Raw genomic sequence first — 17,728 nt, forward strand, 5'->3', positions numbered from 1 at the left:
TCGCAATAAATTATTTTGATACTGTCTGCACAACAGGTAGCACCACAGTACCTTCAGCAGTCATACTTCATATATTTTGACAGTATGCTTTTAAGACTAGGGACAGAAGTTACACATCAACCAGTATAAGTGATCAGAAATTGATTCAAATCTGTAACACTACAGAAGTTCAGTGCACACAAACTGCTTTAAAAATGCCCCAAACCAATTTAAGATAAAGTCTGATACTACATCCACCCAGGCTAACCGATGTAAGTTAAATTGGTTTATTGAATTTCTGTGCCAGATTTCCTCCAGATTCAAGTTAATGCACAGTCCCCCAACATCCCAGGATGCTTTGCACCTCCCCTGAAATGCCCCCCCTCCTCCCCCCACCAAGAGAGACTCATATGGAGAATTCCAATAGTTTACTACGGAGATGAGCAGCAATCCAAAGTAAACTCTAAGCCATAATATTGATAATCACATGTCAGTTAAGATCCTAAATTCTCGCCTGTTCTCATGCAATTTAATCCATATTATCTTGCATACTATTTTTCATTTAGTAAAATTTCAGATTGCAAAGGTCACAACAGTAGTTACTGTTTGTCTCTTTTAGGATTCCTGGAAAATGGACAGATTATCAGGTATGGTTAACAGGTTAGCTGCACCGAGAGCTGGATTAGTGTGCCAGCTCAGACTAAAGTTTGCTCTGCCATTCAAAGCATACCTGCATCTTTTACACAGATAACTGAATATATACATTTGAGACTGGACAAAGGAACAAAAAAAAGTCTTCTGTATATGCAAAAAAGGGAAAAGGGCGAACTAAGGATGTGAAAAGAGGTCAGCCACTGAGAGGAATAACATACTGTTTCTTTCATCTGGATTTGATTGATCTTTATCCTGAAGAGCTTGTGTCTGAAGTCATCATTGCATGTGAATTTATCACCATCTTCCACATCTTTGCCTTTAGGGCTTTTAGTTAGTACTCTAGCTTTGCCGCAGGCTAATGACTGGAGTGTCCTTCTTAACTCTCCATCCTCTGAAGCAGAAAAGAGTTGTTTAGTATTCTAAGTCAGCAGCATTTAGAAGTCTTCATTAGCTGCTTTAAATACTGACCTATTCCAGTAGCTTGCTTTATCTCCTCTAAACTGAACTCCTCTCCTTCATTAAACATAAGCAGCACCAGTGTCTGGAACAAAGAAACTTGCAGTTCTTTTTTGCCCTGTCAAGAAGAAATGATCAGATATTACTACTGAGGCGTTCTTGAAAGAGAGACAAGAGTAAGTCAATTGAAGGCTAATTCAAATTCATACCAATGACCAGGTTTACAAGGAAAAAATACCCATTTTATTCACCTCAGGAGTCTGGAAGGGCAAAAATTACTCACCACGTTAGATTAACAGTGACACATGGGAAGTTATACATCAGAGTTCTAGACTATGTCAAGTGACAAAACTGATCCACATTTTAACATCTCACACAGGTGTGAGTAAAAACCAGTACAAATATCCCAACCCATTGGGCGCTACGAGCTTGGATTGGAGAGGTCCTAAACAAAATACAAACTAGATGCCAGTTTAAACAGAAACAGTATTAAGAGTTATAGGAGCCATAGAACCATAAGAACATTACAATTTTCATTCATCTTTTGGGCAATTTTCTGGAAAGAGGACTGAAAGACATTTCTATCTCAAGTGTCTAGACAAAATATTTTGTCTTCAACTGTATTGGGATGGAAAAATAAATGAAAAGAAAAGAAACACTTGAGGAAAAGCAGCTGGGAAATGCATTATAACAAGTTTCTAAGGAGATTCTGGAAATGTCAAAATATTTTCTTATCCTAGCAATAAAAAGGATAATAAGTCAGCTTTAAGCTGGTTTAATATTGGCATTATTTTGGTATGTGTTGTAATACTGCCAGTGTAACGAACTATGCCATTTTAAACACAGAATCAGTCTTGCATGTAAAATTTTCAGTTATGCTAGAGGTATGGCAACTAAGCTAGAGGTATGACAATTAGCTCTAGAGGTATAGCAACCATTATCTTCTACCTGTATACTCAGCAAAATGCAAATCATGTTTATGGTGCAAGAAAATTATACCATCTACGGTGTAATCTCAGACACATTAATACAAAACTGCCTCAGCACTACTACAGAAGCTACCAAGAGTTTATTATATTATAAAAAATGTGAGGTTATTACTTCCACTAAAAAACCATCACATTACAAAGAACCTTTTGTATACGTATCAGTGCACATCATAAATACCTTAAAAGTGCAAAGTTGCAGGAGTACAATAGAAATAACCTAGAAACAAAATACTTGCCTCCTTGAATTCTGCTTTTAATACACAGTGTCCTAGTGTCGACTGCCACTGAAGTTTCCTACCACTGTGTTTTCCTAGATAAAAAGTCTTGAAGATTTCTTGTAGTTTTACCATCTACAAAACAAGGAAGAAAAACTCCACTATAAGTAATCACCTCAACTTACCTTTAAATTACCAAAAAGGAAATTAAAATCATTTTAAGGAAGGAGAAAATCTAGATGGCAACATCGTTAATATTTCTTTAAAAAAAAAACAACAAAAAACAACAAAAAAATACTATTTGTGGTCCACTAGCTTTTCTTTTTTATCTTATAATATTAAAGTATCAAGTATAAGATTAGTATCATATATGTTGCCTACATGAAAACCTCAAGTGAGAAGTGCTCTACTTCTGTATGAAATCCAGTTTTGTACTTATCCTTACCTCTGGGGGTAAGTGGACCTCCATAGGCACATAGGTTGGCCAATAACCCATGGTCAAGATGTTCACTGTTAGCTCAATGTTACCAGGTACATTTTGATTTTGCATATACTGTAGGGAGAAACAAGACATTGAAACAAAAGTGGTGCTACTGTCCTATGACAGACAGAGCTACAAGGATATTAACACATTATCGATCCCACATCTGAATCAAATGCAAGCAATCTGAGGATCTCCTGGCTGCAGGGAATGCCAGTTATCCATATAAAAGAGTTAGGAGGATTATGAGAACACATTTCAGAATATTGCAAAGCACTTAAACAGTTAACCCACCCCTCTCCCCCCAAAAAACCCAACTTTACACCACTCTTTACATATTTACTGGTCTTGGCTATTGTGCTTGGTTATTAAAAAGAATCAGTAAACTAAGGGGGTGACTTTCAGAGGCACTCAAGAATAAGTATACAACTAACTGCTTTTAATACCTCTGAAACTCTCTCCCCAAGGTTTTGTCCAAGACAAGACAATGTAAAAACTAATTTAGAATTTGTAAACTGTATACCAGATAAGAAAGAAAGTTCCCGTATAACTTTAAATATTTATAATGAAGAGGCATCTGTACTTTAAGATTAAAGTTTTACCCATAAATACACCCAGAAGAAAAGTAGCCAAATAAGCAGTGGCAGGCTTTCCACCAATACCTGTTTGAACTGAATCATTATGTCCTTTGAAAGTTCCATATCTTTAAACATTCCTTCAAGTTTGCTGGTGAAAGCAGCTCCACATTCTGTAAGAGAGGGAGGTTTAATAGTATTTAGGTAGTTCAAAAAAAGCAGAACACTTGAGCACTGCCCATGGAAGTACAGCATTAGGAAGCATTCTTAAAAAAAGAAGAACTATGCTAAGACTAACCTACTGACAACCCAGGCATTATACACTGCTTATAGTAATGCGATAGATCACTTTTATCTTGAATTTGGACCTAGACTAAGCCTTGGAAAAAAAATCAAGACTGACCAGGGATAAAATCTTGGAACAATGAAATAACAAAAATCTGACTAAAAACTGGCTGGCAGGTATTTGGGCTGTGAGCCCTTAGACAGCCTAAAAATCTTAGCGTATCTACCAAGTATTCTGTAACAGAATCTCAAGTCTGCTCCAAAGAGGAAGGTGGTACATGTTAGACAATTTTAAATTAGTTACACTAGCAGAAGACAAAAAGTAGTTATTTAAAGGCACCCTGTTTTCTTAAAATACAGTTGTTATAGATCTACATAAAAGTTGTATCTTCCCCCCTTTTTTTTGTTGAGTAAATGAACCAGATCTGCTAGAGGAAAAGTTCAAATGACAAGTTAGACCTACTTCTAGTCAGAAAGGAAACTGAGACCGCAGGAAAAATACTTACCATGCTTGAGTTTGGAAAGCATAGATTTTTCAGCATCTACTGATGCACTTTTCCCAACTAGTAGCCGCTTAGCTAGATCTTTTTTATAAAAGGCCTCAAAAACATCTTTTCCTGTAATCAGACAGCATGATTTATTGAAGAGCTGAGAAAGCTTTGAGTATGATGAAACATTAAAACGAATGGGTCAATTTACACAAAACTTAAGGCTTCCATTGACTTCCCCAAGTAAGTTATTGGGACTCTTCCCCATTAATTACAATTAGCTTTGGCTTCATCTGAGCAAATGATACAGTACTTGCAGCTAAAAAACTAGAAGACCAGCAGATTAAATCCACAGAAAAAATGTACAGTATTTCTATCATCTAACCTTTCCTTGGAAATGGGATTTCAAGCTGTTTACAGATATTTCTCTTTTATACACACACACAGTTATTACCCTTACCATAAATGAACCTAAATATAATCATAATTTTATCCAGCATTTTTTCAAGTTCTTCATCAGTAGCTTCCTTGTTGCCTGCTCGAAGTTTTGAATCCACATATTTTGCTAAAAAAATAGAAAAGGTATAAAGAACTGAACACTCTGATAAAGTTAAGCAAAAGTAATGAAACTACATTTAAGATTTAATTAAACTATATCCAGCTGATCTGGGATTACTTTTGTTGGAAAAAATAAGCCAAACTAAAATACTAGGTTTCCAAAAGGACTGTTAAAACAATTAGAAGATACTACCAGAGTTTGAGCACAGCTAATTTGAGATGGTGTTTTCAGAGATGCCCTGCCATAGAACTGCAATAGCACATGTGAGAAAATGCAGTAGTTTAAAGGATTAAGAAAAAATAAAAAAAATAGGGGAAAATTCATGAGTCAGTTGTCCTGCATACCACAGAGCACAGCTACCCTGCAAGATCCACCCACTTAAGATAAGATACCCTAGATAGGACTGGCGCACACTTGATGAATCAAAGACTATATGGTTTACTGGCTGGGGTCCCAAATCACTTTGTCTCCACATGAAGGCAGAGGGGCTTGTAGAGGCTTTTGCAGAACAACTTAGTTCTGGTGTCAGGGAAAATTTACTCTTGCTTTAGGAAGTAGTTGATTTAGGTCATATAAAATGTGGTGTGTCTCGTTTTTAAACCTAGACAAAGTGGCGAGTGCCTTTTTCCCCCCCCAAGAATGGAGTTTTTCCAAGCCATCAAGTATATAGGTCTCATGGTTTAGTTATGATTTCTGATGACTCTCTCCTTTGCTTCACCATTTAAAATTCCACCATCTCCTTGCCTATCTGTTCAAAAAAAAAAAAAAAAATTCAGAAAAAGATTCACAGCTTCTATGCAGAAAAAGACAGAAGAACAATACCTATAAGTTCAGCTGGCTTGTTTGGTCTCTTGTTAATGAAGGTTTCAAAAGCTTCTTTCATGGCATTGACAAATTTCTCATTCTTCAGAAAGCAGACATCAATAATATGGTCAACTTTATCCTTGAAGTCAAGCAGCTCTTGGACCATGGTTTTGTCTTTCTCTGGATTAATTACAATAGTGCTACCAAATGCCTGCAATACAAAACCCACCCTTCAAATCACAATCCTAAATACCAGTTATGAATGATCAATCTTCCAAAAGATGAATTAGGCTCAGAGAAAGACAAAAAATATGCTTCCTTAAACTAATAAAAATAAAAATGGTGGAATCCAAAGTCTAAAACATTCTGTGCTGAGAACAATACACAAAAGGACATTTTGGCCTCTGAAGCCACATTACTAGTATAGATAGGCTTTACTGCAGCCTGTCTTTACTAGTATGGAAAAATAAAATGGCAATCTTTTGCTTAGTGTGGAACTTGAATTTCAGAAGGGAGGTGCAAATAATGTGAAACCACTTATAGTGCAAACACCTGAAGATGACAGATAAAAAAAAAAATATATATGGGTCCTAAATATGACACATTCAAGGACCCATTCCTGAAGAACTAAGGAGAAGTCAAATTTTGACTACAGTCAAATTCTAACTACTCTCATACTACAGCAGCACACACTTCAAATTATAGATTAGCGGAATACTGAAGTCAAATGAGATTTTCCTATGAATGACTGCAGGATAAGCAAGACATTGTGTGTTACAAATTGGTATGAAAGTCCTTTCTTTGCATTTTAAACAGGAAGTAAACGCTCCAAGGCCACTGCTCAAACTGAGTGGAGTGCCTAGCTGAAGTCCAGTCACTGCAGTTTAGATGATGCAGCATTTGTACTTTTTAGAACATGACATTTAGCAAACAAAAAGCTTTATAGTAAAAAATTGAACAAGTGCACAGCCTGCAGTGATACAAGCCTTCCCTTTCTTTCCCCTTCCACATAACTGAGAGCAGGCAAAGATGAACAACAGAACCATATAGGCCCCACTAGAAATAAAGAATAGTATTCTTTCTTCAGTAAACATGGTCTGCATTAACATTTCAATTTATGGTTTAAGTGACTCTTTATAAATAAAGGGAACATAAAACCAAAGGGCCCTTACACACATGCAGGGAGCTTGCTCTGATGTATTGGAAATCCAGCATGTCGGAGCAGACTCGATTAATTGAGTCTGCTTGAGCACATAAATTGATACCTGCTGGCAGCCTTGTGCATCACATGCATCAGCGGCGCAGCGTGCGTCAGTGCTGAGAAAATGGCAGTGCACTTTGAACTGAAACACTGGTGATATTCTTGTTCAAAGGACATGGCCACCATTTTCTCAGTGCTGACAGACACTGCGCCACTGATGCACCTGTTTCCGATGCAGCACTGGACGCTTTTAATTAGTGCGGCTTGCTAATTAAAAAGCACTCAGAGCTGTGTCAGGAGCACATGTAAAAATGCCCAAAGTTTTTACTGTAATAATGATACAGTAAACTACAGCATCATTGTTGCAGTTTACCTGTTGATTGACAAGTTTAAATTAGAACCACAGTTATCCTAGAGTGATAGATAAGATATGCATCTCTTAAATCAATACAGAATTTTCTAGAGAAAGGAGAGCACAACAATGCAAATTTAGAACAATATTTCATGACGTGATTGAACTACTTCCCAGTGCAACTTCACAGCTGCATATGATAACCTGACTGAAAAATTCTTGAGCTGTCTGTCAAAAGTATGTTGCATTTTTCCTAAAGCTATAAGTCGTTCTGTGGACAAGCCTCAACGATAAAAGTAAGTCTAAGCTCTTTGATAACAGTACCTTTATGTATTCAATCCAGTGCTGTAATAGAACCTGCACTCCTCCTCTTACTCGACTGAACAACTGATACAGAAGAGAGAGATCCTGAATTCGGTTTTCATCGAGAAGATGGTTTAAACCTGTGAATTTAGAAGTTTTAACATTAATAAAAAAGAACTGCCTGAATTCTACACCAAGCTGAGATTGAAATACTACAGCAATTTAAAAAACAACCTCAAACTAATGTTAACCCAAATTAAACTTTTCTTGCCCAAATAAGGATTTATTACTTTTTGCAGCTAAACTGGCTAGTTATGACCAGAACAGAATGGCAATCTGAACTAGTTCTACATCTGGAAGCCCTTTTAGTACCAGACTATTCATTACAGACTATGCAGACTTTATATAAACTGGCTCATCACATCAGCTTTGCTCACTCATACTTCACCACTCCTTTAAATTCAAGATTTGGAAAATGTATGCTCTCCTGGCCAGTTGGAAGCTTACAGGTCAGAGACTCTCAGCTTGTTTTTGAAGAAAAATAAGTTTTGTAAATATAAAAACACAGGTCTTTTCAAGCAATCAACCTCTTGATTGCAGAGGCCTGAAGCCCCGCAGCAGGACCCAGTAGTGACAGGGCACAAGTAATAATCCCACTATCCTCTCTTCACAACAGAATGGGGCAGGAGGAAGGGAAGAAGAGTCAGGGTCCAGTTTCTTGCCAGGAGAGCATATCTTATTTTAGCAGTCCTCTCCCACACACAGACTTCTGGCTAGCGGGTGCCTGGCAGTCATCAAGTCACGGTTTTATTATCTGCCCTTTACTGAAGATGCAGCTTGCACAAACTGTATATCTGTTTATACCCTGACCACAGAAAGATTAGGACAGGGCTCAGGCAATGTATTCTACTGCTCACAGCCTATTTATCAAATGACTACTTGTGCACAGGTTCCCTCAATAGCTTGGGGTGTAAATCCAAGGACTACCCTCGCACGTGGTCTCCAAGCGTTCCTCAACACCCTCCATTCAGAGCCTCTACTTCATTCTAGTTTTCCTTCTGTTTCATAATATATCTGAAGACACCACTGTAGCTCCTTACCTCTGCCAAGGAGAATGGAACTTGCTCTCCTGAAAAACGTTCAGTGCTATTTCATGAACTGAGTAGCAAGGAGCGTTAAAGAATGATGTGGCTTGTGTCCCCCAGCACCTGAATCTGTCACTTTCTTTTCAGCACAGGAATTGAAAGCCCCGAAGCAGTAAATAGAAACATTTCTATAAAGAAGAGAGATTACCTTTCTGAAGAATGGCTGTTAAATGTTCACCTAGAAGTTGCTTTTCTACAGTAGCAATTAGTGGCTTCCTATAGAAAAAATGTTTAGAATTATTTTTCCTTTTTCCATTACTAACAGTTGTAAATCTTATTTGAGGGGAGACTTGTTGGATTTGGAATTTGGGAATCACTCATGAATTTGACAAATCTAATCTAGATCCTCTTTCCCCACCCCAGTAGGTGGCTCAATGTCCTGGTTCCTCACTAGATTTATAACAGGCCCATTGTTGTGTAGAGCTCCAGATATATCTCATCAGGAAGGAATGTAAATAAGCAGTTCCTCCAGGAATAGGTCTCCTCCAGTCTCATTCAAGAGCAAGTTCCAGACCAGGAAGAAGTTGGCCGTGGAAGGGTGGAGGAGAAGGGAGGGACCAAAAAAAGAACGACTAAAGAAACCAACTGATCATAAAATAAGGGGTTAGTTGCTAACTAAGTCAAGGAAGACAGGAACTACTGCAGGAGCCAGAAGCCGTTAACTCTAAAGAATGGAAGAGATGGAAGCTTTAAAGAGTAAACATAAAACACCACTTGTCTCAACTCTCATTACCACACTGCCCATCTCCAGTGAAAGAACAGCTACAGTTTCAAACTGGGTAGTTTGCCCCACTGAAGGTCCTCTCCACCTACTGCCCCATCACTACCCCAGTGGTATCAGACCAGGCTTCTCAGACTTCCCACAGCCCTCCTGGTTATTCCCTGCATCTGATTCTCCTTGAAAGATGGCCTTAGTTTCCAAATAAATGACTGCATTACTTGAAAAAGTGACATCATTCAAGGATCTCTCTTCCTGCATGTTTGATAATTACATTTCTTTAACTGTTCTGAATGATTTTCCTGTAGAAACACTTAGTAACTTTTAGTCAGCCCCTCTCATATTTCAGTGGGAAGATAGCCAAGCATATATACATATATCCAACTGCTGCTGATGTTCCCACCCATAAATATGCAGCAAATAAAAGTAGTCTAAGATGAAGTCAACCTCTTCTCAGCCATGCAAAATAAAGCAACACTTGATTGGATCCAAGCAGGTATGGGAAAAGAAGTATTTAACAGCTTATGCAACAAAGTTAGTCAGTCAAAAGCTGAAGTAAACTATAGTAATTGTATGTGGCCTTCACTAAGACTGTACAGATGAGGTAAATACAGTAGACCAAGGGAGACCACACTTACTGCGTGCTCTGATCCAAGTATGTGATAATTCTGTCTGCTTCTTCTTCCAAGCGTTTGTTGACGTGATGGAGATATTCTGGAACCTGCAAAATGACAAGAAAAATAACGCTGTTATTTTGCATACTTAAGGAAGGGGAAAACAGGGTTGCCAACGGCCCACAAATCTATGTAAATTTACAGACCGTTCATAAAACCCCCACCTCTATAAAGTCCATTAAAAAAAAAAAGTGGAGCTCCCTCTAAAACACTAAGAAACAACAAGCTTGTCTGAAGATCACTTGTACACATCAGAATGAAGCTAAATTCGAGTACTGATGGACAGAATGAGCAAAGCAGTGCCACCTGGTGTTTAAGCAGGAGTGGCACCTTCCAGGGAACAGTCCATCAGAGCCTTTGTAGCCCCTTCCCTCCTGCCCCAGCTATGAGCTGCTGCTGCTCTCCCAGGTGTAGCCTGCCTGTAACAGCTGCTCAGCGCTTACCACAAAAGGTATGCAAGACTGCGTGGCTCCAGACCAGGCAGAACAGGGAAGGAGACTGCAGCTGAAGCTGCAAGGCTGGGAAGAGGGAGGTAGGGTCCATGGGGGCTCAGATGATGCTAAGACTGGTGTGTGTGTGTGCCCTGAGGTATGCCATAGGTCTGGTACAACACAAGTGGGAGGGGGAATGATGCAGGAGATGTGGTTTGTGTCCCTGATGGGTGCCAACTTCTACCTGTGCTAATGCAGAACCCCCTTTAGAGGTGGAGCTGAGCCTTGGAGTCGGGAAGAAGTGGGAGCCCTCATCTGAGGGGGATGTGTCACAGGGGTTCTGCTATGGGAACCCAATCACACTCTGCCCTGTCATGGGAAAGGAAGTCTAGGCTGCTGTGTATGCAGCCTGGCTGGCACAGGGACCCCACTGCCATCTTGCCCCATGGCAGGGGCAACCTTGCTCTGAGAGGTTGCCTGTGCAGCCCAGCTGGTAGCTCCCTCCCTGTCTCCCCATCAAGGATCTTCCTTGATCTACTGCTTCCAGTAACGGGGCCCAGCCCAGAAAGGTGAGAAGCTGGTAAATTCAGACAGTGTCAGTTGTTCCAGGACCTGGGGTCTCCAGTTCAGCCAGCTGAGCCAGCACATCCCCCAGGGGGGCCTTTCAAAGCACAACACCTCAGAAGTTCAATGTGGGAAAGAGGGAAGTATTGGTCTGGGCGGGAGAAGAGGTGCATCTGCTCCCAAATCTTCTTGGGTCACAAGGGGGTCTCTGCAGATTGGCAGTGCTCCACCCTCAGCTGGCTTCCTTTCACCTAGCCTGGTACCTACTGTCTCTGCAAAGGGGCTGTGCCTCCAAGAAAAACAATGCTTGGGCTGGCAACCCTAAAGGAAAAGTTAAAAGAACTGCTAACACTAGCCTAACAGCACCAGCTACAGACAAAGCTACAACACCACACTCTAGAGCAGTGATTCTCAACCAAGGTGCTGCAGCAGCTTGGGGTACCTTGAGATCCTTTCAAGGATGCCATGCAATGTTATCCCTGGTAGGTGTGCAAACATGATTCATAAGATAAACTCAGAGATTTCAAATAGTCATCCATTAGGTGTTAAAAACAATTCTGCCCTGTTGTGGGCTTTTTGAGTTTTTTTGTAACAGAAAAATTGGTTTATTATTTTCTCATAGTCAAAAACCCAAGAGAAAAACTAAGAGCTGTTTCTTTTCAAGGGGTGTCATGTCTAAAAAAGGCTGAGAACCTGTGCTCTCAAGGTCATGCTATCACAACATCTACCATGACTACAACCAATGCATGTATTCAAGAGGGTTACACTTCCCTTGAGAAGAATGCACTACAGGAGAGACTGCTCTATCCTCTTAGCTAGGACAGGATATTTAATCAGTGCTCATAAACAAAAGGGAAAAAAAGAACATGCACGATACCTCTCGTTCTTGCATAAGCCTCTGTCCCTCTGCTGCATATAGACGATTGGTTTCTTCCAAGAATCTATGTTCAAAAGAATCTTGATAAATCTAGGAAAAACATGAGAGAATTTCCATTTAAAGCTTAGCATTCCTCAGGAACATCTCTGACTGTGTAGTTTTTCTGCAAGACAGAGAGAGTGTACCCACCTGCAAATCAGAAAGCATACTTAGAAGGCTTCGAAGCAAACTCCTGTCAATAGCCTCACCATTTCTTTCCCTCTCAATCAGCAGAAGAATGCCATCAATGGTCTTGTTCTGAACTTTTTGATCACTAATTATATGAGTCCGAAACAATTCTAGCCCCATATCCCTAAAAAGAAAATAAACTATAAACAACCTGCTTCAGGATCATTTGAAGTATTTTTACTAGAAGCATAAAAATCAGCATCTGACCTAGAGTCTAACACTCAAATGTATGGTTTTTCCAAAGTTGTCCCATGTTGCTTTGAGGCCACATATGCACACACTACAAAGTGCAGGCACTGATCATCAGTAGACCACCTTTGGTCACATTCTTGTCTATGTGTAACTACGATTTTCAGTAGTGACTTATTTATTTGGGAGCTCTCTATTCTTAGTGCAGATGGATGGATTATAAAGATTAGAACTGATAGATGGTTTAAAAGAAGATACTTAAATGGGGAAGCAGTATTACTACTAGCTTGTACTGGGAAACAAGCATGGGCCAAAGAGCCAAGTTTTTAAACTGTATTCTACCACCATGCATCTAAGACTTAAAATTATTCTGCTCCTCTCTTTGTACAAAATAGAGATAATTATCTTCCCAACAAGGTGCTGTGCATTCTCGTTAAGTAAAAATAAAGCATCTTTACTACATTTTATAACCAGATGTTCAAACCAGTGACCATTTGCTCTTAACTGCTGGTTTTTCCAACTATCAAAGACTTCCTTCTTGAAATATGCAAATTGGAGTTTATATCAGTACAGTTACATTTTGCTATTAGTCACTTCAAGACTCCCACTATTTTAAATTTCATTTATGTCAACTGGGATGAACATCTAGCAAGACAGCAAAATAGTTTTTTGGATCTTTCATATATTTCTTTAGGAAGAGCAGAAAGGTACAGGCAACTTCTAACCTTAAACAGAAAATAGAAAAATAGCACAGGATAGTTAAGTAAAAAAAAACCCAGAAACCCAGTAATTTTATTTCTTTCCATCCTTACCAAATTGATGGCAGCATTGAATTTTGAAGCACATAAGTTCTATCCAGGAACAAAAAGATACTCCTAATCATGATCTGTTACATGGGCCGGGGAAGGTCATTATCACATTATTTCTACTGAAACTGAATGGTCATGAATACTATACAACTATGAGAAAACTACCAATGGTTTATAGAAAACCTCTTTCAAAAGCTTTGATTTATTAGAATTCAGTGGGCTGTTTTAAATAAGATACTCTCTTATTGAAGATTTCATTTACAGTGGGAAAATACAATATAGCATTTAAACAAGAACAAAGGCTAAAACCCGAATTAATTTCTGAGTTATAGTTATGAAGGGAAAAGGGTTAGCATACAGATATACAACAGCTGTGTGTTTCAAGGGTTTATTCAAGACTAAAGCTATGCGTTAAGAAGTAAATTTCAGAGAAATGCTTTCAAGCTTCTTTTCTAACAAATGAGATCTAATTTTCTCTTACAAAGGAAGCCTTTACATAAATGTTGGATAACATTTCAGAAGCACAAAGTGCATTTGTAAAGGAATCCGAAAGATAGTAACAGCAGCTGGACTCGGCAATAGGTTGCTTTCTCTAAAAAAAAAAAAACAAAAAAAAAACAACTTACCATTTGTCTGCAGTGATCTTGCCAACATTTGTCTATTTTCTTTAGAAAAAGAACGCTGTCCAATGAATCCATGAAAAAGTTGTTAAGAAAAATTTGGATCCAGAGCTGACATTAGCAAGTAACCTAAGAGTACTGTCTGCCTTTTCCTACCATTCCTAGGATGATCCACAAATTTACTAGCTAAGCTCTTTCTACATGCTTATTTTTACTTCAATAGCTTCAACAGCCTAGCGTTAATGCTAATTTTGTGTTGAACTAAGTTATTCAGGAGCCTTAATTTTGTAAATGGGATGTAGCTATTTTTTGCAAGTTTAACCCTGTCTACATCCAACAATAGATAGTACTTTGCTATCCTCTTTAATGAGTTGGAAGAGGACAAGCCTGTCTAATAAGTTGAAAGAGAACTTTCACTAAGTCAAGTGCATTTGATTTAAACAAAGCACTTAATAAAAACCAAAATATTTCTAGTTTCAGGCCACATTTAAAGGCTCTGAACTGTTTTAATCATAACACTCATTTATAGGAACATCTATATGTACATCTCAAACTGCTTTACAACCACCAATGAATTTATTGTCATTGCAGCCCATTATTTTCAGATGGTTATAGAAAGTTTAAGGAGAAACTGGAGCTGTAAAGAGAAGAAGAAACTACAAGAGAAGAATTCTTCCTTAATGCCATCAACTAATGCACAAGCCCGGTGGGTAGCCGTGCACCGATACATTGGTCCGATATTGGATTGGTACTGATATAAAGAAAACTGTCTATAATTGCCACAGCTGGGGTGGGGGGGGGAAGAAAGCTCCTGCTGCTGCTTGCACCCTGTGGGGGGCATGTGCCCCTGGATCTGCACGGCGTAGGACAGGCTGCAGCTGTGGGCTGGACCTGGAGCCGGGGTTGTGCAGGGCTTTTCTTGCTGGAGGGCTGGGCTCAGAGCGGGCTCCGGCGGGACTGGGAGGAGGCTGTAGCCATCCCAAATTTTGCCACAGCTCTGCTTCCAGTCCCGCGTTGCCACCTGGCGCAGCCCTGGCTGAATGGCCCGCCTCCATCCAAGCACTGGGAAAAGCTGGGGCTGTGCCGGGCAGCGACATAGAGCTGGGAGCGGAGCTGCAGTGAAATCTGGGGTGACTGCAGCCTCCTCCCAGCACTGCCAGAGCCCACTCTGAGCCCAGCCCCTACTGAGAAGAGCCACACAGCGCTGGCTCCAGTTCCACCCCGCAGCTGCAGCCCATGCTGCACAGACCCAGGTGCACATGCACCCTCCCAGCCCCGGGGTGCAAGCAGTGGTGGAAGCTGCCCCCATCCCATGAGCCGCAGCTCCGTCTTGCACCGCCTACTCCTCCCTTGCTGCGGGGGGCCTTGATCTGCCCCCCGCCCCCCTTCCCTCCCCTCCCCTTCCACCACACCAGACTTACCACCTGATGGCAGCTGTATTAGATATCGGATCGGTATTGGCCGATATGCCTCCTTAAATATCGGCTATCGGTATTGGCCCCCAAATTCTCTATCGGTGCAGCCCTACTGGTGGGTAAAACAAAACAAAACTTCCAGTTCACATATAATTAAAGGATATTCTCTAAATTGGTGAATTTGTGCTTTAATATGGTCTTCACAAATCTGTCTCAATTGTTTGTACAAGTTTGCAGAAATCTTGTAGGAGCAGAGATTTTCAACGGCCTGAAACAAACAAAAATACACTGAGAAAGATGGATTTCTCCTCCTGGTTGCATACCAAATGTCATCTGCTTGGATTTTTTGTTTTTTAGTTCTTGCGCAAGATCCGCCTGCTCCCAATTTTAATACTGCTGCTTACAGAGCACAGAAAGTCTACAATGCACCAGAGGTAGTAAAAGGACATCAAATGAACTCTTCACTGGAGAGAATACAAACTCTAAATGCCTTTGCACTTCAATAGTCGTCTTGGCGTTTGAGCGAGAACTGCAGGGGATGAAATTGGAACAGTATTTCCACAGCAATTTAACTTGGTTTTGGTACGTGAAAGCGTAGCTATTTGAGGTTTTATTTTATGAATGGCTGCCATAGGAGCTTTGTGAAGCTAAAGAGGAAGTGGCTCTTGCCACTTTCTTCTGTATTCGCTCCACTTGCCCTCCCCACCTCAAGATTCTTTTAGCGCACACACTGGTTCAACCTTTAAGTCTCACAGGCTTAGCAAATACCCCAGATGTTTCATGACAGCACATATGAATATCATACATTTAGACTGACTGCATGTCAGACAGCAAAACAGCTTAAAATTCCCCAAGATCACAGTTAACCATAGTCTGTTTCCCTAAATCACTTGAGTGCCTACATGCGGCAGGGATGCCGGTAAGTGATAAGTGAAAAAGTCTGATGTGGAAGTTAGCAGCGACTGTGTGGGTAGGGTGCTAAGCTTACAGACATTTAACTGGTAATTTTCCCAATTCTCATTGACCATGTTGTATATGGAATACATCTAAGCAACCTTACTCTTAGATTAACTAAGGGTTGTGTGAGGGAGAACATAAGTAAAGTGTGGATATTCGGGTGGGGGGGGGAAAAAGTAGTAATAGAAGTATTAGCCTTTAGTTCTGTAATTATTGTTTCAGTGCTTTAGAGTGTATTTTGGTTTAGCAGGAAAAGGGATTGACTGCTGATGCTACTAGTCAGCCTGGGATGCAAAAGTCAAGCAAGTTTTTTTTTAAGCTTCTGCAGCAATTAAAAATTTTGCAATCAAACAAGGGCGAGTACCACTCAGTTACCTATAATTATTATGGCTTTCCAGGACAGACAAGGAGAAGGGGGGAAACAACCCTAAATCCTTATTGTTAGAAACATTAACAAATGTAGCTCCAAACAGGGGGAGAAAAGCAGCACAAAACCCTGTACAGACCACTGCTCATTTCTGATGGCAAATTGTCAAAGAGTTTTCTATCTTATACTTGCGACTGCGGCCTGTATTGACAGCTTCCAAGTAACATATGAACAAAACCTGAAAATCTGTCTACAGCTTACGCTACATTTTTCTTTTAATCTGCTCTCTCTAACATGGTCTACAAAAGTGCTCAGGAATTGTAAAAAGCAGTCGTGTGCATTTCTTAAATCAAGTCTGTGTCATATGTGGCCTCTATAGAGGTGCTGTGTTACAGATCCCTAATACACAGCTTTACTGCTACCAAGTTGCTCTCTATTCACTTTTGCTTTCAAACATGAAACTTTTTTTAAATACAAGAGAAAGATTTAAAAGTCTGACTTTCAAATACAGGCAGCATATAAATTTCAACTCCTCTTGCACCCAAATAATTTAGGCTGGGGACAGTGGACAACTGATGGCTGAAAAGCTGTAACATTTCACCTTCTAGCCACATAAAGAAGAGACGGCAGGAGGATTGCTTAACTAATGGGTTGCATTAGCTGTGGCTGCCCCACTGTACTGTGAGGGCAATCTAGTCCACTCAGTGTAAGCACACTTGAAGTGGTGCTGAGCTCATCACCTAAAAAAATTCTAATTTATTTATTTTGGGTTGGTTTTTTTTTTAATAAAGTGGAAGAGTTTTCAGGGTCTCCCAGTAAAAATTATCTCAGCAGAGCACAACTATACAATTCCTAGAATACTGGAACTAGATCAATATTTACATGATGCTATACAAGACATCACACTACTGCTAATAGGGTATGGATCTAATGAATCTAACGAACAAGCACACAAACAAAATAAATAACTTGAACTATATTAAGAATGTCCCAGGCATCTTTTGGATGCTTTTCTTGATGGATTGCTTGGCTGTTCACAGCTATTAGAAAGAGGTCCCCTACATAGGCAGCCAAGGCCTTCAGGTGTTTTGGCTGATCTTGGGGTCAGATGGTAAGGCTCCCTTGTGCATCCAAGTTGTACAAGTTTACTGATTCACTCATCCGAGTACTGTGAGATTCACATTTGTTATTTGGGGGAAAGGAAGAAAGGAGGGAAAACTGAGCAAGGCCCAGAGGACACAGCAATGAGTACCTTAGAAAGGGTTTAAATAAGTGGGTTCAGCTTTTTATAATAATCTGTTTGAACAGAAAATCTGGTACCAAACACCTGGCTCTTTATTTTGTAACAGCTGACTGAAGTTTTTACATCTTTAACATGTTAGCTGTTTAGCTA

The 17,728-nt window shown here is 39.9% G+C and overlaps 1 protein-coding gene across 1 annotated transcript in view; it reads right to left on the bottom strand.

Moving 5' to 3' along the window:
• CUL4B (cullin 4B) overlaps window positions 1-17,728 on the bottom strand; it is a 29,864-nt gene that overhangs the window by 5,288 nt on the left and 6,848 nt on the right. The window contains exons 3-18 of the mRNA XM_006028497.3: window positions 15,176-15,279; window positions 13,603-13,672; window positions 12,980-13,053; window positions 11,940-12,102; window positions 11,751-11,840; window positions 9,843-9,925; window positions 8,635-8,702; window positions 7,363-7,481; window positions 5,504-5,696; window positions 4,583-4,687; window positions 4,141-4,251; window positions 3,437-3,522; window positions 2,739-2,846; window positions 2,315-2,428; window positions 1,102-1,207; window positions 852-1,024 (exon numbers count right to left, since the gene is read on the bottom strand). Coding sequence (XP_006028559.1) covers window positions 852-1,024; window positions 1,102-1,207; window positions 2,315-2,428; window positions 2,739-2,846; window positions 3,437-3,522; window positions 4,141-4,251; window positions 4,583-4,687; window positions 5,504-5,696; window positions 7,363-7,481; window positions 8,635-8,702; window positions 9,843-9,925; window positions 11,751-11,840; window positions 11,940-12,102; window positions 12,980-13,053; window positions 13,603-13,672; window positions 15,176-15,279 — 1,767 coding nt within the window. The remainder of the gene's footprint in view (window positions 1-851; window positions 1,025-1,101; window positions 1,208-2,314; window positions 2,429-2,738; window positions 2,847-3,436; window positions 3,523-4,140; window positions 4,252-4,582; window positions 4,688-5,503; window positions 5,697-7,362; window positions 7,482-8,634; window positions 8,703-9,842; window positions 9,926-11,750; window positions 11,841-11,939; window positions 12,103-12,979; window positions 13,054-13,602; window positions 13,673-15,175; window positions 15,280-17,728) is intronic.

The sequence above is a fragment of the Alligator sinensis genome, unplaced genomic scaffold (genome assembly GCF_000455745.1).
Source record: "Alligator sinensis unplaced genomic scaffold, ASM45574v1 scaffold157_1, whole genome shotgun sequence".
NCBI classification, from domain to species: Eukaryota; Metazoa; Chordata; order Crocodylia; family Alligatoridae; genus Alligator; species Alligator sinensis.